The sequence below is a fragment of the Myotis daubentonii genome, chromosome 3 (assembly GCF_963259705.1).
Source record: "Myotis daubentonii chromosome 3, mMyoDau2.1, whole genome shotgun sequence".
In the NCBI taxonomy this organism is placed as follows: domain Eukaryota; kingdom Metazoa; phylum Chordata; class Mammalia; order Chiroptera; family Vespertilionidae; genus Myotis; species Myotis daubentonii.
In genome coordinates, this window is record NC_081842.1 from 211,243,824 (window position 1) to 211,265,637 (window position 21,814).

Genomic DNA, 21,814 nt, shown 5'->3' on the forward strand with positions numbered 1-21,814 from the left:
AAAATGCAGCACTAAGAACAGGGCAAAGCAAGTATACCCCAGGCTTTTTCTCTTTTTTTAAACTATTTCTTTAGTTGATTTTAGAGAGAGGAAGAGAGAAACATCAATGAGAGAGAACCGTCAATCATCTGCCTTCTGCACACCCCATTCTGGGGATCAAGCCTGCCACAGGGACATGTGCCTGATGGGCAACTGAATCAGCCCCTTCAGAGCTACCCAAGGCTTTTATCTGTGCAACATTGTTCCTCCCGAGCTGTTTCCTGCCAGGCTTAGTTCAACTTTCAGTGCCACAGTGGAATCTGAAACAGTGTAGAAACTTGACATTGAGAGAAAGAATATTTTGTTTAAATGTAATTATTAAATGATACTTAAAAACTTTACCAACAGGAAGCAAAACAACCTGAAAGGACTTCCAAAAAGTCACCATGACTCACCCAGAAATGCTCACCAAGTATTACTTTACCTTCAGAGGCCTTGCACAAAGCACCTCTAGACATCGCGCCAAGTTTTGTCACTCCAAATTCTGGGGCACTCTAATTCACCGGTTAAAAAATACATCATAGTCTCTCAAAAAGCTGGACGTGAACTCCCTATTGTCTGCTCCAACAGTCAGACCCTCTTCCCTCTCAGGAAGCGGGCAGCGAGGGACTTTTCTCCTGCAGTGACATGTACTCAGCCACAGCTGGAGTTGGCCTGGAGGAAGACACTCCTCTAATCTTTATCTACAGTGCTAACTTCTCCCAGGACTCTAGCTCCCACTCCTGTGTCAGACACTTCTATTTCCAAGCCAACAGGTATAAAACTGTTTCTCCCCAAATAATTCTCACTTTGGATTTCTCTTCCTGCCAACTGAATTGTTTTCTTGCAATAATAAAACTTAGGCATTGTTCACTTTTGACTCCTTTTAGCCTTTCCCCACTTTCAAACTCTGGTCCAATCCTGCTAATAAGTTCTGTGCTATTTCTGACGCTCCTTCTTCCAACCACAGCAGTGTGAGCGTAGCTCACACTATATCCCCCTTGCTAGTGGATGAAATCTCTGCTTTCCAAACCACTGTGGATGTATAACTTAAAGCAAGGAGCTAGTTGACCCTGAGTGGCACAGAATTCTCCAGATCTGTCACACTGCCCGTCTTCCTATCTATCACCTTCTTCCACTCACTTAATGTATCCTCAATGGCTCCTATTCCTTCTAAGACCAACTTCAAACCACAACCAGCCTCAGAACCCACCCCCACCTCCCATCCGGGCCAAACCTTTTCCAGCTGCTGTAGACTGAACGTTTCATGTTGAAACCTAATCCCCGATGCAATGATAGAAAGAGGCGGGGCCTTTGGGGGTGATTAGATCATTAGAGTGGAGGCCTCTTAAATAGGATTCGTGACCCTCACCACTTCCACCACGTGAGGACCCAGGGAGAAGACTGCCATCTATGGACTAGGAACCAGACACCAACCCTCCAGCGCCTTGATCTTTGACTTCCCTGCCTCCAGAACGATGAGAAATAAATCTGTGTTGTTTGTAAGCCACCCAGTTTATGGTATTCGGTTATGGCAGCCCAAGCAGACTCAGACGACAGACTTATATTCCAAATGCCCTGCACCTTGTACTTGACCAGGGGGAATGTGTTCCCTTTGCCTGTTACTCACTTTGACCCACCCGGAGAGTGTCCCTCCCCTGCTTCCACTTTCTAATTGTGCTTATGCTTTAAGTCCAGTTCACGGCCCACCTCCCCCCCACTGACTGTCCTTTCCCTCACGATGTCTCCTCAAACCCAATCCCAACATTTTCTGTTCATGTTGCTCATTAAGGCTTCTTACACTAATGGGCACTGGAAGGTCTTGGCATCTGAAGGAAGTTAGATTTAAGAAGGCCCAGAAATAATGGGGGGGAAAAAAAGGGAGTTTGGGAAGACGATTTTCATTTACCTTCCTCCTTCCCTCCCCATTTTACTCCCCAAAAGCTAGTTACTGATGTACAGGAAGCAATCTCAGGATGGGAAGGGTCCCTTTCACCGCACTCCTGCCTCTTTTCAAGCCTCATATCCAAGCCCCACTCCTCTGCCCATGGAGATAGCTCAGTTCAAATGGCCTCTCTTTTGAAGCCACACCTGAGGTGAAGCATCCGTCAGTGAGAATGTGGTTTCTATATTCATCCAACATGCACCTGATTTTTGTACAGTGCTTGAGTCCTGGCACCAAGCAGACCAGGGGCTGGATCCAAGATCTACTGCTCGTGAACTCTGGACACCTGGAATGACTTCCCCTCTCTATGTCTAAGTTTCCTCTCCTAGAAAACAGGGGTAACAGAACGCAGTTCTTGGGGGACATGCTGAGGACTAAGTAAAAGTGATAAATCAATCTATATTAAGCACCTTAGGTAATTTAGCATGAATGAGCATGGTGCTTACCATACAGAAAGGCTCAATAAATACTGGTGTCAGATTAGGGTCTCCTATAGGTATCTGTTACTGTGAAGCACCAGTTAGTAAGTCTTGTCCCCCGAGCACTCAGCACAAGGCCCTGTACATAGCATTCAAAGGACATTTTAAACTTGAATAATCAGCAGTTTACTTCTCCCAGGAATGTATGCATCTCAGTATAAGCTCTTTCCAATAGTTGAAACCTAGCATGTTCTTAAGTACTTGTGGATGAACAAATGGAGGAAAAATGCCTGGCCGGCGTGGCTCAGTGTTGGAGTGTCGACCTGTGAACCAGGGGGTCACGGTTTAATTCCTGGTCAGGGCACATGCCCAGGTTACGGGCTCAATCCCCAGTGTGGGCTGTGCAGAAGGCAGCCGATTGGTGGTTCTCTCTCATCACTGATGTCTCTCTCTCTTTTTTCTCCCTTCCTCTCTGAAATCAGTAAAAATATATATATTAAAAAACTGAAAAACAAAACAAAACAAAACAAATGGAGGAAAAGTTAACTTGAGCAGGAGCTTTTAGTACTCTAGGAAGTCATACCGGGAAGACCGTTGTCACACCCACATGATGCTGCCTGTATGTGGTCTCACTAAAAAAGCAAAGAGCTGTTACTAAGAGATAAGGTGACAGTTAATACAGGGATTATCTGAATCTTCAAGTGCAAAACTCCCTGCCTCCTTTCCTGGCCGTTCTTTCTTCTTTCAGGGCAAGAACCATGCCCTGTCTCCTACACTCCTCATTGCTCCTGGCACACAGACCAGGCAGAAATACTGGTTTGACCTACACTACATACCTCCTTTAAAAAAAAAAAAAAATTCTTTATTGATTTCAGAGAGGAAGGGAGAGGAAGAGATAGAAACATCAATGATGAGAATCATTGATCCTCCTCTTGCACACCCCCTACTGGGGATCGAGCCTGCAACCTGGGCATGTGCCCTTGCCAGAATCAAACCCGGGACCCTTCAGTCCACAGGCCGACGCTCTATCCACTGAGCCAAACCGGCTAGGGCTACACAGCTCCTTCTTTATTAGACTCTTATCCTAAACCAAATGAGTCCCCAATTCCTTAGAGGTACCCTAGAATTCAGGATGCCAAATAAGGGGCACAGGAAGATAAAGGAGACACCGAAAAGACAAAACTGGTGAAGAAATGATTTAAAAAAAGCCTATCACAAACAAGAAAAGATGGGAAGTGAAACAACCCCCAGGTTTGCTGGCGAGCAGTCCACAGGACCAATGCCATCTGTAAGGACACCAGGGTCTCTCCTTCTTCCTGTGTCAGGTCAGAATGTTCGCTGGAGAGACAAAGATACAAAGGACGGAGACGTCACCTGAGTCAACAAAGGCTTTCACAGGATGTCCATTCACTTTGCAGTTAATATAAAGCATCACTACTTGGCCAAAACTTTCCGGAGCCTCCTCCATAGCTATGGTCATGTTTTCCTCAATGTTCTGTTGCCTGTAACAAACCAAAACCAGGGACACTAAGAGCATTACTTCCATGAAGAGAGATCTGTCTCAAAGTCATGATATTAAAACAGATCTGTGCGTATCTTTTGTCCCAGCAATAGCAGCTGAGTCATTAAAATGGAAATTGGTACTCTACCCTGCAGTCTGTGATTTAGTAGGAGGCAGTGAGATACACAGCAGAAAATTAAAGGCAAAGAAATTACCCTCATGTAAAATGACTAAGTTTGTTCCCTTTACAAGCTCAGAAACAGGAAAAGAAACTTCTGGAGAATAAGGGTCACAACCCTTTTTATCCTACAGAACGTTAAAATTTCATGAGTGCTCCAATTTTAACTGAGGACTTACTGGGTATCTGGGTACATTTCCTATGTCCAGGGCATTAAAAAATTGTTTGCAAATACAATACTGATGCCTTAACTGCTTGTTGTTGCATCTGCTGCTTAATCTCTAAGACTGGGTTTTCTAATATACAAAATGAGGATAATTCATTCCTATTACAGGTGGAAAGCATCATTATATGATGCCAACATAAGAGCAGATGTTAAAAAAACTCAAAAAATAACCTTCCACCCACCTATTGCTTAGAAAACTATACACACATATAAATCACTGTTCACCTGGTCATCAAATAATTTCTTCTAAAATTGAACATTCTAATTCTTACATGAGTAAAGCACATAAAAGGGAGTTCCAGCTTACTCTAGCATCTCATGTCTCTTCCATTCCCAACCTCCTTTAAAAAAAAAATAACCAAATAGGACCAACATTAATGGAAACTAGGGCAGAGGCTAGGCCACTTACTTGAAGACAGTAACAAAACAAGGTCCGATGTTTGGACAAGTCACACTGTAAACCAGGCACTAGAAAACTACAGCCCAGTTCATTTACATCCCGGCATTATCTCTGGCTGTACCTTACCGCCCTGGCAGAACTGAGCACCTGCCATACAGATAGTGTGGCCTGCAATGCCTCAACTATTTACTATTTGGCCCTTAATCGGTAAAGTGTACTGACCCCTGCTCTAAACTGTCCTTTCTATAGTAACACTTTAGCTCAACTGAACTGATGGTTTTATCAGCCATTCTCTATTGGAATATTAAACTTCTCAGAAAACCAAAGGCACACTCCTTTAACTTAGGCCAGTGGTTCTCAACCTTGGCTGCGCATTAGAATCACCTGGGAATCTTTTTAAAATCCTGATTTCTGGGCCTCATCCTCCGGAAACACTGTTTTGTTTTGTTTTTGTTATGGGGTGAGGCCACAACGTTAGTAACAAAGAAACAGAATTCCCGGAGGATGAGGCCCAGAAATCAGGATTTTAAAAAGATTCCCAGGTGATTCTAATGTGCAGCCAAGGTTGAGAACCACTGACTTAGGCAAACATGCAAGCTATTATACCTTAGTGTACACATCCCCTGTACAATCACTGGTGAAGCATAAAACTTTAATAGGCATTCAATAATTACAACTTTCTCGTGTGCCGTATTATTAAATTTAGAACTAGCCTAAAATTAGTTGTGCACTACGCACTCCTGACACTGCAGTGACTCCAAAAACCCTCTGAGACAATGCCAGTTCCTTTGGCTATTCTGGGCTCTGTATGTAGGTTCGTTACAGGTACTAGGTTTTCTCCTTGTACAGAATGTGTGCATTCCCCATTTCCTTTACCCCGCCCTGGGAGGAAACACGAGCCACATGGATATGCCTCATTTCACTACTGCTCTTCCAATAGCTCAGTGCCATGGTTTAGCTATGATGCCTCACCACGCTCCCTCCCACACCTCCTGCTTCCTGGGTTGAACATATTCTTGAGAATTATATAAGGTTCCCTTATAGTTGTAACGCAGTCTAGTTCCGAGAACACAAACATCTTCCTATTTCTCTGAGTAGATTTAACGAGTGAGATGTTTCTCAAAGATATTCATGAATTCTGATATAATTAATGGGAACACTTAATAAGGACACAAATGGTTTAGGGCTGTCATGTGATTCTTGTGTACAATGTACATTTCTTTGATTTCAAATGCAATCAGAGAAATAAGAAAGAAGAAAACCATTATTTAACTTCCAAGCTGACAGTATAATGACCAACTTAGGCATCATGTAAATGACCAAAGATGATGACAAAGCCCCTAAAAGTAGTACTGGTACAGTTATGGTCTTCATATTTATACTAAAACCATTACAATGAGGCACAAAAACTGAGATGTGGGTGGTGGTGTTGAGGGGGTAGCAGCTGTTGTTTTGACTTCAAAGGGAGTGACTGAACATCATCTGGCTTGTGGCTGGTCATGTGATCAAGGCTGGCATTAGCATTATTGTACCTGTTTTAGGAGTGAAGCCCAAGCATGTGCATTTTTAAAAGATTCCAAAAAGATTTTAATGCAGCCTCAGGTGGGAACCACATCATGGAATCCTGGGGTCATCTACCTGCAGTTGCTTTGAGGACACACTGGGCTAGTCAGGGAGTCTTTACTAACATTTTAGAGGAGAAAAGTCATTTGTATGGGTACCTTTGTAATGTTGAATCAAAATGTGAGGAAAATGGGAGTGAGAATGAAGGAAAGGACTGACATTACTATCTTGGGTGCAAAATAAGGAATCTACCTCAGAGCAGATGCCCAACCAAGACAAGACAGCCTGTAGTTTGGGAAGCCTCCATTCTCTGACTCTTGCTGTTTAGGTGAAGCCATCATTACCTTATATCTTCTTCTATTTTTGCCTGAGCTTCAAGATCAAAAGGGTCAGCAGAAAAGAGACGAATCCTTTCTTGCTCTCTCCGGGCTCGGTCCTGCTGCTGCTCCACCAGGACCCTAGTAAATTTCTCTACAAAAGGAGAAAATCTTAAGTACCACTAGATTTTCATTCCTTATTAGTACTTTCCCACATCAGACAATTACTCAAAATACGACTGTAAGAGATGCAGAAAAGATGCCTAAAAATTATTTGTTGTTTCTGACTCCTTTCCCCCCTTTTTAATGAATGTATTGGGACGATACTGGTTAACAAAATTGTACATGTTCAGGTGCAGAATTCTACAAGATGCCTAAAAATAAATGAGCAATTACATTTATTTCTATTCTCTGAGGCAAGACTATTTCTTCACCTAAATTCAGTGTAAAGAAATAAAATATTTGGGAAAATCATTTAGTCTTGTAAGAAGTTATCCAATCACATCATTTCTACTCAGAGAGAACGACTTCTCAATTTAAATCTGGAAAATGCTATAAAGGACCCCACATGTCCCCTCCCCACTGCCCTTATTATTCTTTTAGGTAGAAATAAAATAGAACGCTACAAACCCCCTTTCCTCTTCTGGTTTCATTTCCTTTATAACAATCTGTCTTAAAGCAGACAAATTAAATGTAAACTACTGTTAGCCTATCTACATTACCTGATGGGTAACAGACAGGAATATTAGTAAAGAGGAAAGATTGCTTAGTATAAGATACATTACAAAAATCACCTTTATTTTGCTATTTCTTGAATGGGGGTGCATTTAAATGTGTAAACTTAAATGTACCATCATCATCGTTTTTGACAAATATGCTGCATAAGAAATTAAAGGAACCAAGATACTGGTCATATGAACTAATACTCACGATATAGATGAATATAATTATTAAGTTGAGTGAAAGAAGCCTGACATGAGAGGACATACTGTATGATTCCATTTACATGAGGATCAAATATAGGCAAAATTTATAATGATTATCAGAATATTGGTAGCCTATAAGGGGAGGAAACTGAATGAAAGAGAACATAATGGAACTTTCTGGAAAGAAATGTTCTAGTTCTTGCCAAAACCGGTTTGGCTCAGTGGATAGAGCGTCGGCCTGCGGACTGAAAGGTCCCAGGTTTGATTCCGGTCAAGGGCATGTACCTGGGTTGCGGGCACATCCCCAGTAGGAGATGTGCAGGAGGCAGCTGATCGATGTTTCTAACTCTCTCTCTCTCTCCCTTCCTCTCTGTAAAAAATCAATAAAATATATTAAAAAAAAAGAAAAGAAAAGAAATGTTCTAGTTCTTGATTGGGGTGGTGGATATATGAGTCAGCCAAAACTCAAACTGTATACATAAAATCTGCGAATTTCTCTGTAGGTAAATATTACTTCAATTTACAAAATGGTTAAGAAATGAGTTGTTAAGTATCTGTTATGTTTTAAAATTTAATCAGGACAGTTTCGTAAAATGGGAGAAATTTACAGAGAAAACTTGACTCATAAAGAGGACTAAAAATAAACGTTCTGTGAAATGAAAGAATGGCTCAAGTACAGCTCCAAATAGACTGCTGGTAACAACCCCTTCATTAAACTTGGCATGGATGAGAGTAAGGGGGTTCAATTTGCCACACAGGCCTCAGGCCTCAGACCTGTTTCCTGTAACTAACAAGCATCAATAGGCTTACTGGCGCTCTCTTTAATTGAAGGTCTAACTAAACAGGTTAAAATATCAGTACCTGGATTATGTGCTGCTGAAATAATTAGGAAAAAAAGAGTAAATGGAAGGGGCTGGTTTAGCTGGACTTCGGGACTCTATGCAGCCCTAAAATTTTGTCACTACTGTCATTAACTCAGCCTTCAACATTAGCACTAACTTACCTTTCAAAGACCAACTGATATGTTCAATAACTCATGTGCCATAGTGGGCTGAACACACTAGTTGTAACCCATTCTCCCCACCTGCTATGATACACTACTTCTCCTCAGTCAACTTGACAGCCTTTCAGATTAACTTACCGAGATCTCCACTGAGCAGAGCATCTGCCAGGGGCGGGTTGCGTTCCTTCAGTAAGGACAGCTCATGGGGGTTGGCCAGCAACATGTCTCGGAGCAAGGCTGGATTGTCCAAGCCCTGCGGAGATAAAGCTAGTTCTCCGGGAGATGAGTGGGACTGCTGTGCTCCGGGTGGCTGCCGCTGCCGGGAGCTCGAGGTGCCAGGCACAGATATACTGCGGAAGTCTATTCGGGGTAAGTCTGTTGAGGAAAAGTGATTGTTTACTTTAGATGATCCGTGAAAACAAGCATCTGACGGAAACAGAACATGAGCTCATACACGGTATATAACATAGTAAGCGGTGATCGCAGATATACTAATGGCCCCTCCCTTGCTCCAGTTTCTCATGTTGACTTTGAATATAAAGACTGCAGCCTGAGAGTGAACAGGTAGGAAAAATACGAGGAGAGGGGGGAGACTATGGTAGTGACCCCACATTATTGGCTTATAAAATATCATAAAATAGATGTTTTTGTTTTTAAAAAAAGTAAAGCTAGTCTTAAATGTAACTACAAAAATTGATGTCGTTCTTAAGGAGAACTGTGGTCTGCTTTGAAATATGCTCTGAGGACCCTGACACCCTGGTAAAGAATACTATACTTATCAAGCGCACAGCACAAATGACCGATGTTAAATCCTACAAGCCTGTGTTGTACATAGTAGGTCTTTGTCCATCTGTGCTTCACTGCAAACTCTACCGATAGCTCCGGGGAGCTCGCAGGTGTAATCATTTTACAAGAGAGAAAAACAGAAGAAACATAACGTGCACAGGTTCCCAGTGCTGAGTACACTAACAGACACAACAGGCCCTACACTCCAGGCTGAGCTGACTTATTAAACTAAAAGTAAAAAGAAAGGGAGCCTTACACAAAGGACCCAAATATTGTATGATTCTATTTATATGGAATATCCAGAATAGGAAAATACACAGAGACAGTGGACCAATGGTTGCCAGGGCTGGGAGGCTTGAGGGAAGATGAAGAATTACAGGGTTCCTTTTTAAAGTGATGAATGTGCTATAACTGATGGTAGTGATGGTTGCACAACTCTCAATATATTAAAAATCATCGCATTGTATCCTCCAAATGAGAGAATTGTGTGGTATGTGAATGATCTCAATAAAACTATTACTTAAAAACTTTTATTTTTTAAAAGAAGAATAGAGAAGTAGAGCCAGGATGAGGGGCGAGGACTGAATAAATCCACATTTCTCCAATCACAACATGCAGATGATGGTCACACGTGTCCCAAGCCTGGGGCTATCCTGAAGCCTTTTGGACCTCAAATAGGAGGAAATGCTTAAACTTGGGCATAAGGTTTCTTTCTGTCTCTTAGCATGGGTCCAACCAGTCACTTTCTTCAGCTAGACCTCAGCGGGCAGTTAGTAGTGCATGTGTACGAACTTCCAACCAATGAAAAGGTGAAGTGAATGGCATGATCTTTGTGAGGGAAACTATACCAATTAGCAGGACACATATGGGCAGGCCTTCTTTGTGGGTTGAGAAATTTTACCTCCAACCCTGTTACACTTATCTGGAGAATCTGTTCACTTCAGAAAAATTTTGAAAAACTTGTTTACCTTGTAGACCAGATCCCATTCTCTCCCTCACCTAGTGGCTCTCTTGTCCATATAGGGCAGTCCAGAAAAAGCCAGCTATGTTTCCAGAGCTAATAATCTCACCAACTTATTCAAAGGAAGATTTGGTTTTCAATGACTGGCATATTGGAGCCACTACTCTTTCTGAAGTTTACCAGCAGCCCCAGGGAGTAATGTAATCCAAATCCGGGAGGAACCCTGCCAGTGATCTCTTCTAGCCCAGTTCCAGGCTGAATGGAAGCACTGTGCTCCAAGCTAGAGACTGGCATCACCTGGACACCTATCATTGTTACGATCAATTTTAAAACCAAGTGACCTGGAGAATAAACACTGTTTAAAGAAGCCTATCAGGATATGATAGGGAGTGGAGAAAAACTCATACATCTCATCAAGTAGTTCCACATCAGAACCTTATAATAAACTTTGGTAGATCAAAAACCCCTTTGAGTACCTTAAGCAAGTTATGAGCCCTGTCCCCATCAAATGCCCACACCCTCACAATTCTGCTTCTTATTTCAGGGACACAGAAACCTCTTAAATTCAATGCACAGATTCAAAATTATAAACACCTACCCTGGGTGGAACACCTAAGATAAAGAATCCTTTCTTCTTTTTACATGATTAACGGAGGCAGTGAGAAAGAACCAGAAGTTAGTGGCTTAGCTGCTTACTATTCATAAAGTTCAGTATAATAGAAAAGCACCGAGTCTTAATTCCTATGCCTTCCCTTATTAGCTATGTAACTTAGAAGACGTAATTGAAAATCAGAGTTTCAGCTCTGGCTAGTGTGGCTCAGTTGGTTGGAACATCTTCCCGTGCACCAAAAGGTGGTGGGCTTGATTCCCAGTCAGGACACATACCCAGGTTGCGGGTTTGATCCCTGGTCAGGGCATATCTGGGAGACAACCGACTGATGTTTCTCCCCCTTTCTCCCTCCCTTCCTCTAAATAAATAAATAAGTAAAATCAGAGTTTCATCTGTTAATGATAATAAATTGTAAAGAGGAATCTCTTCCCTTACATCCGAGTTAGATCACGTGAGTACCTGGCTGACTGCAAAGACCTGCTACTGAACCCCAGACACAACACAGCATGTCAGTCAGCAATCAGGCATGTGGAGTCTCTCCAAGTCCTTCCCAAGGACAAAATTATCATTGATAACAACAGAAGCTAACATTGAGGGCTTGCTATGTGCTGAAGGTTCTACAAGCATTATCCTCCTGTGGTTCTGGATGATGTCCGTTCCGTCTTTTAGTTGTATTTTTGAAGTGGCTTTTCGAGGCAGCAAACTCCGGTGTTTACCTATGCCGCCATCTTGGTTTGGTGGTTTGGGAACTCTTAGACTTTATATTTGACCAGAGGCCCAGTGCATGAATCCATGCACCGGTGGCATCCCTTGGCCTGGCCTGCGGGGATTGGGCCAATACTGGCTCTCCGACATCCCTCGAGGGGTCCCAGATTGGGAGAGGGCACAGGTCAGGCCAAGGGACCCTACTGGTGCATGATTGGTGCTGGGGAGGGACCTACAAGCATTATTCTCACATCAACTCTAGGAGTTGACTTCAAGGGGCAGAGTCAGGATCTGCACCCTAGTAGTCTGAATCAAAAGCGAATCCAAAACTCTGACCACTACGCTATGCTACCTACTCATGCTTGTGTCGGGGATGCTAACCCATTTCGAGATGTCTTACTTGGAAACTGTGAAGGTCGAGGGTCCACATTCTCCTTCTGTCGTAAAATCACGACATCTCCATCTTTCAAGCCGTAAGAAGCCAGAGACCTGTGGTTGTCTGTGAGAGGTCTTTCAGCATGGACAATCTACAACCAGAAAAGATGTCACAGTACAAAGCACGGAGAAGTACCACGGAGCAAGGGAGACCAGGTTTCCTCTTCATCAGATAGTGTCACTTCCTGCACAACCCTCCAACGGTTTCCCATCACACCTAGAATAAAGCCAGGCCTTCTCACCACCTCTAGGCTCCCTCTGACCTGATCTCACACCACGATTGCTGTTTCTCAAGTAACGACGACTTCCTCTCAAGGCCGTTCCACTTGCTTTCTCGCTACCCGAGGAATGTTCTTTCAAGTCATTTTTAGGTCTCTGATCAAACATTACCTTTTCAGAGGCCTTTTCTCATCACCTTCACCTAACACATATTTATTTCTTTTTTGTCCTCCTGCACCCACTAAAATGTAAACTACTTGAGGACAAGGACCTTGCTTTGCTTGCCACATCCCAAATGCCCAGAACAGGTCCTGTCAGATAAATAATGCCCAAGTATTTGTCGAATTAAAGGACGAATGAGTCTATGGAAGTAGTGGATATAAGTTCAGATTTCACTTTGAGCAGAGAGGGAAATGGGAATGATTTACTCTCAGTATGCAAACTACAATACTATTAAATAATGCGTGCATAACCCCCCTCCCCCAGTTTTAGTGAGATAGAACTGACATAAAAACCGGTATTATTTTTAGATATACACCATGGTTTGATATGCGTATTTTGCGAAATGATCACAATAAATTAACCATCCATCACCTCACATCGTTACAATTTTTCCCCCGTGATAACTTTTAAAATTTACTTTTAAAACTTACTATCTTAGTAACTTTCAAATATATGACATAGTATTACCTTTAGTTAACACACTGAACATTACATCCCAATGTGTCCATTATTTATTTGTTTTTTAATCCTTACCCAAGGATGTGTTCATTGATTTTAGAGAGAGGAAGGGAAGGAAAGAGAGAAACATTAATTGGTTGCCTCTCGTACACGCCCCAACTGGGGATCGAACCCACAACCTAGGTAGGTAGGTGCCCTGATTGGGCATTGAACCCGCAACCTTCAGGTTTACAGGACGCTCCAACCAACTGAGCCACATGGCCAGGACCCAATGTGTCCATTTTTAAAATGATCTTGCACACTAGCAAGTCTAAAAGGTTCCCAAACACCAACCTTCCTGCATTCTTTCTCCCCCCAACTTTTTCATATCCCCAAGGTTTTATCACTCATGTTTATGAGTGGAAGATAAAAGTGGAAGACATTCCAAGAGAACGATTAAGCACAGGTGGAAAAAAGGAACAGGGATGTACTACTAATAAAACGATTTTTATGGGCCTTGGCTGGGTAGCTCAGTTGGTTAAAGCACTGTCCAGATATATCAAGGTTTCGGGTTCAATCCCATCAGGGCACACACAAGAATCAACCAATGAATAAATAAGCAGAACAACAAATCAATCGTCCTATCTTCCTCCCTCCCTCCCTCTAAAAATCAATAAATAAAATGAAAAAGATATATTTTGACGATGTGCAATCAAACACCGAAGAAAGCTTGGGAGCATAAAAATAGGTGAAACAATGTGCTCTGGAAAGAACAGGAACACACAGAGGGCGAGCTATAATTTTACCATGAAGGAACATAAAACCTCCCTGCATCATTATACTCCAGAGGGACATTCAAACTTTGAAAGGGTTTCTTCCTAACAATTCGCTTTTCACAGGCCACATGCAAAGTGAGGCTTCAGTCCTGTCCTGGCTCTGACAGGGGCCTGTCACTCAGCTGGTCCAGGCATCCCACTTCTCATTTGTTAGGCAAGCAGTGGGGCTAGATCATCATTACAGCTGTCTCTTCCAGGCCTCTCTGCTACACTCCCATTTTATAGTGTTTCCTCACATGTCCTCATAACTTGTATAGCTAAGACTGCCTGACACAGAACCTGAAACACCCAGGATTTAAAGAGGAGAAATATGATCTGTCATATCTGCTCTCAGAATTTACACTGAAATGAGGAACAGAACTAACAGGAAACTGAATGTAGTTCCCTCCAATGTAAAAAAAGTTCTGGGGATGAGCAAAACATTGATTTGCAGAGTTTATAGGACCAGTTACCTATACTAATAGAAGAATATGCAAATTGTCCAGGATGCCGTCACAGTAACAACCGAATAGAAGGCTGCATGGGGCGACCAGGCTGGCAGGGGGGTTAGTGAGGAACGACCAAATGACTGAACAGCAGGCTGCGTGGGGCGACCAGGTGGGCCGGGGGGGGGGGGGGGGGGGTTAGTGAGGGACAACCAAACAAGTGAACAGCAGGCTGCGTGGGGCAGGAGGTGAGGGGGCAGTAAGGGGCGATCAGACAGGCAGGTGAGCAGTTAGGAGCCAATGGTCCCGGATTGGAGAGGGTGCAGGCTGGGCTGAGGGAACACCTCCCCCCCTTTTTGCATGAATTTCATGCACCCGGCCTCTAGTACGTTTTATACATGACTAGAAAGTATTGTTAGTTCCCTCACTTGCAAACTTAAAATGTTACAACAGGTTGCAACTATCACCATCAACCTATTCACACTCCCTTAAGTATATATCTCACAATAAAAAGCACACCAGAATCAACACAGGTTGTTTGCAATACAACCCAAGAGTCATTCCATAACTTGTAGGATTGCTTGAAAAAACCACCATAAGTCTGAAATGGCCAGTGTCCCAGGTTGAAGTGTACAGCAAGAAAGAAGGGGTGTGCCAAGAGTAATGCCATGCAGAAGCTCACGAAGTGTCAACATTATGAAGCCACCACAATGAAGGTACCAGTGGGTCCAAGGCTTACTTCTTAATTTTCCAGGTTCACAAGTTCAACAATCAGTATATTTAGAGATAAGCAATCAGGCGACATATTCTAACTGTACTTGTAAGAGAGCATTTAATTATCTACAAGAAATCAAAACCAGGAGAGTCAGAATGCTCCCATCCACAGGATCACCAAGTTCTCTTCAGGCTGGAAATGACACATGGAAAGCCTATTAAAACCGTAGGCAGACAGCTACCACTGAGAACTTCCATGAAGAGCCAACATCACACCAGGTTCTTAGTCTCCCACTTAATCCTCATATCCTCTCATTTAAGTCTCATAATCACCTTAAGCAGGCATTATTTGTCCCTTTATTTTTTCCCCTGCAAATAGCTTTATTGTCTCATTTGGTCCAATGCATGGGAGAGGGCTTCAGGGAGGTTAAAAGAATGACTAGTAGTTTCAGGAAGAGGCTCAGGTAAAAGCCAGAGACACCAGGAGGATGCAGAGGGGCCTCTGGGCTCCAAAGGCTCCTAGTCATGCTCGAGGGTGAGCCTTTCGAAGAGATACTCGCCCAGCCCAGCCTGGGGTGTGGCCAGCCTGCGGAGGTGAGTCAGGTGTCGCCCATCTTCTTGATGTGTTTCACCTCCTCAGCCAGGAAGTGGTTCTCCAGGAAGTCACAGAGATGAGGGTCTGCACGGGTAGAACCCAGGGCATGCAGCTCCAAAAGGGCCTGGTTCAGGTTCTTCTCCAAGGCCAGGGCGGCTTCCATGGCATCCTGAGTTTTGCCCACTCACCTTGGGAGGCTTCAGCACGGCCTGGAAGAGAATGCGCCGGCCACGCTTGTTTTGCAACGTTAAGAGATGCTCAGCACCCTCACTCTTGTTCTCCGCCAACTCGAGGAAGAAGTGGCCCCACACCCTCAAGAGCCACATCGTCAAAGTTGAAATAGTAGCCCAGAGGTGGGTGTAGGAGGCCCGCAGATGCAGGCTGGCCAGGCGATTGACCGCAACCTCCACCTCAGTGGAATAATTCTGACGAATTTGGAGCTCATGGTTGTTCGGCAATAAGGAGTTAAGGTAGAAAAAACCCGGTGTGTTGGCTGGTCCCGGAGGTGGTTCTGAAGGTGGTGACTGGATAAGACGCAGGAATGGCCGGAGGCTGGAAGAAGGGGCGTCCCGGGGTCTGTTCCGTCCAAACACTGTTGAAGCAAGAGGCAGATCCAGGACCGGGAGGGCACTGCCTATATGTCCCATTTTATGGACAGGGAAACAGATGAGTGACCTGAAGCTACATAGCTATCAATGAGAACTGGGAGTGGGGCCACAGCAGCCTGACTCTAAAGCCCACACGCGGGAATTCGCAGGTACCACACACACCTTTCCTACACCTAAGTCTAAAGTGTTCTGGGTGACCTTAACAGGAGCTACTAAGCCATCTACCATTAAGGGCCTATACTCACCAGGAGGATCAAACCAGTGTCCACTGTTCAATGCATCCCCTGCCCTGAACCCAGACAAGGAACACTACCAAGCCCTCACTCTGTGGGAACCAACTTCACAGATGCCGTACACCCTCCACCATTGGGCTAGCACAGCCTTTCCTCAGAAGACATACAATTTCTTTTTAAAGGAGGGAAGCCTGATCTAACAACAAAAATGTACCAGGTAAGCCTTGATAATCACTAATGGAATATTGCTATCGGCCCCAACTTCCTAAAAATACTAGACTGGCCCTAGCTGGTTGGCTCAATGGGTAGAGCATCAACCTGCAGACTGAAGGGTTCCGGGTTAAATTCTGGTCAAGGTCACATGCCCGGGTTGTGGGCTCGGTCCCCAGTAAGGGTGTGTGTGTGTGTGTGTGTGTGCGCGCGCGCGCGCAGGAGGCAGCCAATCAATGATTCTCTCTCATCATTGATATTTCTATCTTTCTCTCCTCCTTTCCTCTCTAAAATCAATAAAAACATATTTTAAAATAAAAATGAAAATACCAGACTGGAGAATATGAGTGAGGGGCCAACATTCTTCCCCGTGACAAAGCGCCAGGTATGTTCCATTTTAATCCAAGGACACAAATGAAATAAACAAAAGCTTAGATGAAATTATCATTGCCGCAAAGAACTAATCTTTTGTTGTTAAAATAGGTGTTAACGTCTAAGAAAGATAATTATTTTGCAGCTTAGGTCCCAAAATAAATCTGAATGATTTTCTAACTTAATAGAAGTGTCCATCAGACCCTGGTTTCAAATATCCACCAAAAGCAAAACGAGTTTTAGTAACGGCACTGATGAGGCTTCCCACCATTCGTAACACCCAACTCAAACGTACAAAGCTCAGCCCTAGCCGGTTTGGCTCAGTGGATAGAGCGTTGGCCTGAGGACTGAAGGGTCCCAGGTTCGATTCTGGCCAAGGGCACATGCCCAGGTTGCGGGCTTGATCGCCAGTAGAGGGCATGCAGGGGGCAGCCGATGGATGATTCTCATCATTGATGTTTCTACCTCTCTCCTTCTCCCTTCCTCTCTGAAATCAATAAAAATATTTTTTAAAAAACGTACAAAGCTCAAGATGGAAGTTTTGACAGTTATAAGGACATACAATTCCTACAGCTATAGGTTTTAATCTGCAGAAGGGGCACGCTGCTGGTGCTCACTCCAGGAAGCACCTGAGATTGGATTCTAATCTTAACCAATATTTAACAATAAACTAATTCACACAACTCCAAGACCTTTAAGGATGATGTAAAATGTCTTCTGATCTCTGAACAGAAATCCTAACACTCTTTCTAGCATTAAGGACCACAAACTGGCCACACACCCTTGGAATCAATCGGAATGGCTTCATGACAATATCTACCATGAATTGAAAACCCACTATATGCCAAGTGATCTATACACACTATTCCAAGTAATGGCTTGATTGAAAGATAACTTGGCAACAGTTTCCAAAAGCCTTTCAAAAGACCTGACAATTCCATAAGAATTTATCCTGAGAAAATATTTAGAAATGAAGAGAAAGCCTTAAATATATAGATATCCATGGAAATGTTACCCATAACTGCTTCTAATTTCCCCTAATTCTAATACCCAGTCATAGATAACTTGTTAAATAAACTGTAGTACATCTATATGATGGCATATCGTTTAGCCATTACAGTAATGAATTTGAAGAGTTTATAATATATAGGAAAATGCTTAGTGTTGGCTGAAGCTATTGTTTATACAGTTCAGGCCATGTTTAAAAAACACATTTTAACTATATAACGGGAAGAAAAGACTATAAAAAATACATTAAAAAGTAAACTGCAGTTATCTAAAAGTTAAGAGGTAATAAGTAATTGGGTTCTTTATGTTACAAATTTTCTATAATGACTACATAGTATTTATCAAGGGGAAAAAAATACATGAACATTACCTGCAAAACTAAACATGCCCAAACCAGCTACAATAGAAAATTTCAGTTTCCACTGGTTTAAAATAGTATTTTACAAACCACAACTCATGCTGTGTGCAGAGCTGCGCTTCCAGGATCATACAGTTGTTGCTATTATTTGGCATTTAAATGTCTTTCATTTGAGAGTCCTTACACATTTCGCACCCTCTTTACCACATGCCACCTACAGGGGTAAATTATAACAGTGTTTCAAAAATACAGACATTCAAGTGAAGCTAAGTTCGGTAACTGTTTGAAGTTTGCCCAGCCAGGTCTGCATCAAAGCATCAAAAAACCATGTCTGGCTTCCAAGCCCACACTTGTATTAAGAGATGGAACACACCCAGCTTCAGTCACATGTACAGTAGAGATGGCTTCTATTCTAAATTTGTTATCATCACGTTATAACTACTATAATCAGACCAGAGATGTTAAAAATTAACACCTTTTCCAAGTGTTTGCTCATGCACAGTTGATGATGTTGTGAAAGACTTAATTCTAAACCAGTAATCCTCAATGCAAGGTAATATTTTAAGGATGTAGAAAGAAAACAGAAAAAATATTAGAATTTCCATTTCATTTTTATCCTCCTTTTAATTCTATTCTGAACATTATAAACAGGCACAGAAGATATTATTACTTCATGTATATGTAATTGATATTTACAGTCATCACATATGCAATATACACGCACATAACAGTTTGGGTATATAACTTACTTTATATCTTACATACATCACAAAGATGTATGTTTCAAAACATTTTACTCAGAGGGATACATGACTGAAAAAGTATGGAGATCAGTGGTCTGGACACAGTGACAGGACAGAATAGCCAGGAACATAAATATATATATTCCTTTTAGAAACGGAAGTGAAGGGTGAGAAAGGAGAAGGTAAATAAGAAGAACGAGGTAGAGACAATGAGAGGGAGGAAGGGAAGATGAGTAACATGGGAGAATCCTGGGAGGTACAGATGGGGGTACCTCAAGTGAGCAAGTATGGGCAAAACCATAATGATGTTTACTATTATGATTTGGTGAAAGGAAATGACTCAAGTGTCTAGGGTGGATTCCGTTCCTGCCTGATGGGCAAGCAACTGAAAGACAACCGACCACCAGACATCTTAAAATAGATAGTGTTAGGTTACAATAAGGGCGACAGAACAGACTTGAAAAACAGGAGTTGTTTACAGCTATGTAATACAGGCTTAACACTAGCTGGAGCCCAGGCTTCCATATGCTAATATGGCTTAGGAGGGAAGTAAATGCCAAATGTTGACCTAGCGAATAAGAAAGGATTTGGAGTTAGACTTGTTGTTCAACTGGCAAGGTACTCTTAACATTCTAAGCTGGCAGAGAACAATGCCTGTTTTAACCATACAATTGTTTTTCAGCCTGACACCCTCTTTATTTAGATCTTGTTACATCTGCCTTCTCCCAAGCCCCAATAACAAAATCAATTTACACTTTTAATTTTATTTCCCCTACCAGCTGGTGATTATAACCAGGGTAATACAACAGCCCCAGGGAGAACAGTGGGGGTTTAAAACCACCTTCAAAAATATGAGTTAAATTTCCCTCCCTATTTAAACTGTCCTTTCCTACTCTCCACCTGAAGGATTGATTGACAGGAACTGGGTCCTCATAGAAGTTACAAAAAACCCCTCTTACCAATTTCTTTGTAGCTTTTGCCAGAATGCGTATTTGGGTGACACTGTGCGCCTTGAGATAAATTCTTTTTGATATTCAGCTTTATGCCGAAGTTCTGAAATTCACAGTGTAAAGGAACCAGACTCACTTCTGAAGAAAATATTAACCCATGTGTTTATGATATCACAGAGCAGAGCAACTGCAGTTGGGCAATAGTGTTTTGGAACTATTTCATAACTGCAGTAGGAAATCAAGATTTTACCTTCTGGGACCTTGGAGAACTTCTTCAATTTTCTTAATATTTTAGACTCATCAAGTCAGGATTTCACTGGTAGTGTGAAAGCCAGTGTTACTGTCTCCAGTTCTGTTTAGTGGCAGCCCCAACGCATTCTGAGGATAAACTGCTTAGCTTATTTAAAACATGCAAGAGCAGCTGAACTCCTACCCAGCAGGGTAGGGAATTGAGACATGCCAATCACAGAGCGCACAGGCCATTTTTAAAGCAAAGATCCTCATAAAGCACCGAGCTTTGGACGGGCCCAAACTCTCAATTGTGAACTGAAACAGGGATTTTGGCCTACCAGGGAAGAAACCAGACACGCAAACAGTTTGAATTGCACTAATGACTGTTTTTTTGTTTTTAAAAGAAATTTAACCAGAAACCAATGTGGGGGGGGGGGAGCGGGGGGGCGGGGACGCATTTCTAAAGGCCTCAAAACAAGGCAGTGCCAGCTTCAAACTTTTTCCTTCACGGAGGAGTGCAAATCCGTACATTTAAAGGTAAATTGCGTTTCCTTAAGCAGGAACCCTCTCCAAAATGCAGATGGACAGCTACCGGGGATCCAAACTGGTATTTCTGGTTGGGGAAGCAGGATGCACGAACTCGTGCAGACCGAGGGCTTCTTCCTAGATGCACGACGACACCCCAAACCGGGGCTCTTCAAGGAGAACGGGCCGAAGAGCCGGGAGGCAGGGCGGGCCGCACGGCCGGCCACGCGCCCCTCCGGCCGCAGTGGGTGCGCCGGCGGTCAGGTCCCCCACTTCCTCCCCCAGCACCGCACCCCACCCACCCCACCCACCCCGGGAGTGAGTGGGGGCAGCCACCGGCTCCAGCTCCCTCCGGATGCGGGGGCGAGCTGAGAAATGCCCATCCCGCTCCCCTCCCGCCCCCCGCCATGCCTTCCCCAGCAGCAGGGGAAGGCGTGAGGCCCCCGGGAGGGAGGGCCCGCTCCGCGGGAGGCCCCGCTCGCTGCCCGGCGTACCTGGCTCTCGGCGGCGGGGATGCCCGACTCGAGCTCGCACAGCGCGCGGAAGTTGTGCAGCTCGAAGTCGGCGTCGACCTGGAGGGAAAAGGTCACCTCGGAGAGGTCCCTCCGCACGCAGTACACGGTGAGCAGCATGGCCCCGGCCTGACCCAGCTCGGTTCTGTTCGGCTCGGCCCGGACTCGGCGCAGGGCTGCGGGCGGCGGCGGGGCCTGGCTGGGGCTGCGGGAAGACAGCGCGGGCTGCGAGCTCCACCGCGAGCTCCTTCCCTCCCTCACACACGCTCAGCGACTCCCTCCCACCCGCCCTGACGAGCGAGCACGGCCGCCGCCACCGCCTGCGCCTCCGTCTGCCGCCAGCCGGGCTGCCTCCCACCGCTGCCGCCAAGCGCGCCCGCCCCGCCCCGCCCCGCCGCAACGCGGCTGCCGTAAAGCCCGCCCGCCCGCTCCGCCTTCGCGACGCAGCGTAAGGGCGGGGCGGGGCGGGGCGGGGCGGGGCGGGGAAGGGTGGCGGGAAGCCAGAAAAATCCCGGGCGGGGCTGTGGGAGGGGAGAGGGAGGGAGAAGAGGAAAGAGAGTATTCACGGGTTGGTTTAATAACTAAGTCTGCAGAGGACTGCGCAGTATCATTCATTCATCCG

At 44.1% G+C, this 21,814-nt stretch overlaps 1 protein-coding gene across 5 annotated transcripts in view; it reads right to left on the minus strand.

The window, feature by feature from the left end:
- The window catches only part of LOC132231650 (protein DDI1 homolog 2), a 37,912-nt gene extending 16,455 nt beyond the window's left edge, over positions 1-21,457 (minus strand). For 4 of the 5 annotated variants that reach the window (XM_059691162.1, XM_059691171.1, XM_059691169.1 and 1 more), the window contains exons 1-5: positions 21,175-21,457; positions 11,959-12,085; positions 8,635-8,871; positions 6,595-6,721; positions 3,757-3,884 (exon numbers count right to left, since the gene is read on the minus strand). In XM_059691162.1, coding sequence (XP_059547145.1) covers positions 3,757-3,884; positions 6,595-6,721; positions 8,635-8,871; positions 11,959-12,085; positions 21,175-21,312 — 757 coding nt within the window. In that variant the 5' untranslated portion in view covers positions 21,313-21,457. Of the gene's footprint in view, positions 1-3,756; positions 3,885-6,594; positions 6,722-8,634; positions 8,872-11,958; positions 12,086-21,174 lie in introns of those variants that run through there. The other variant, XM_059691163.1, reaches the window with a different exon arrangement.
- Positions 21,458-21,814: the final 357 nt, after the last annotated feature.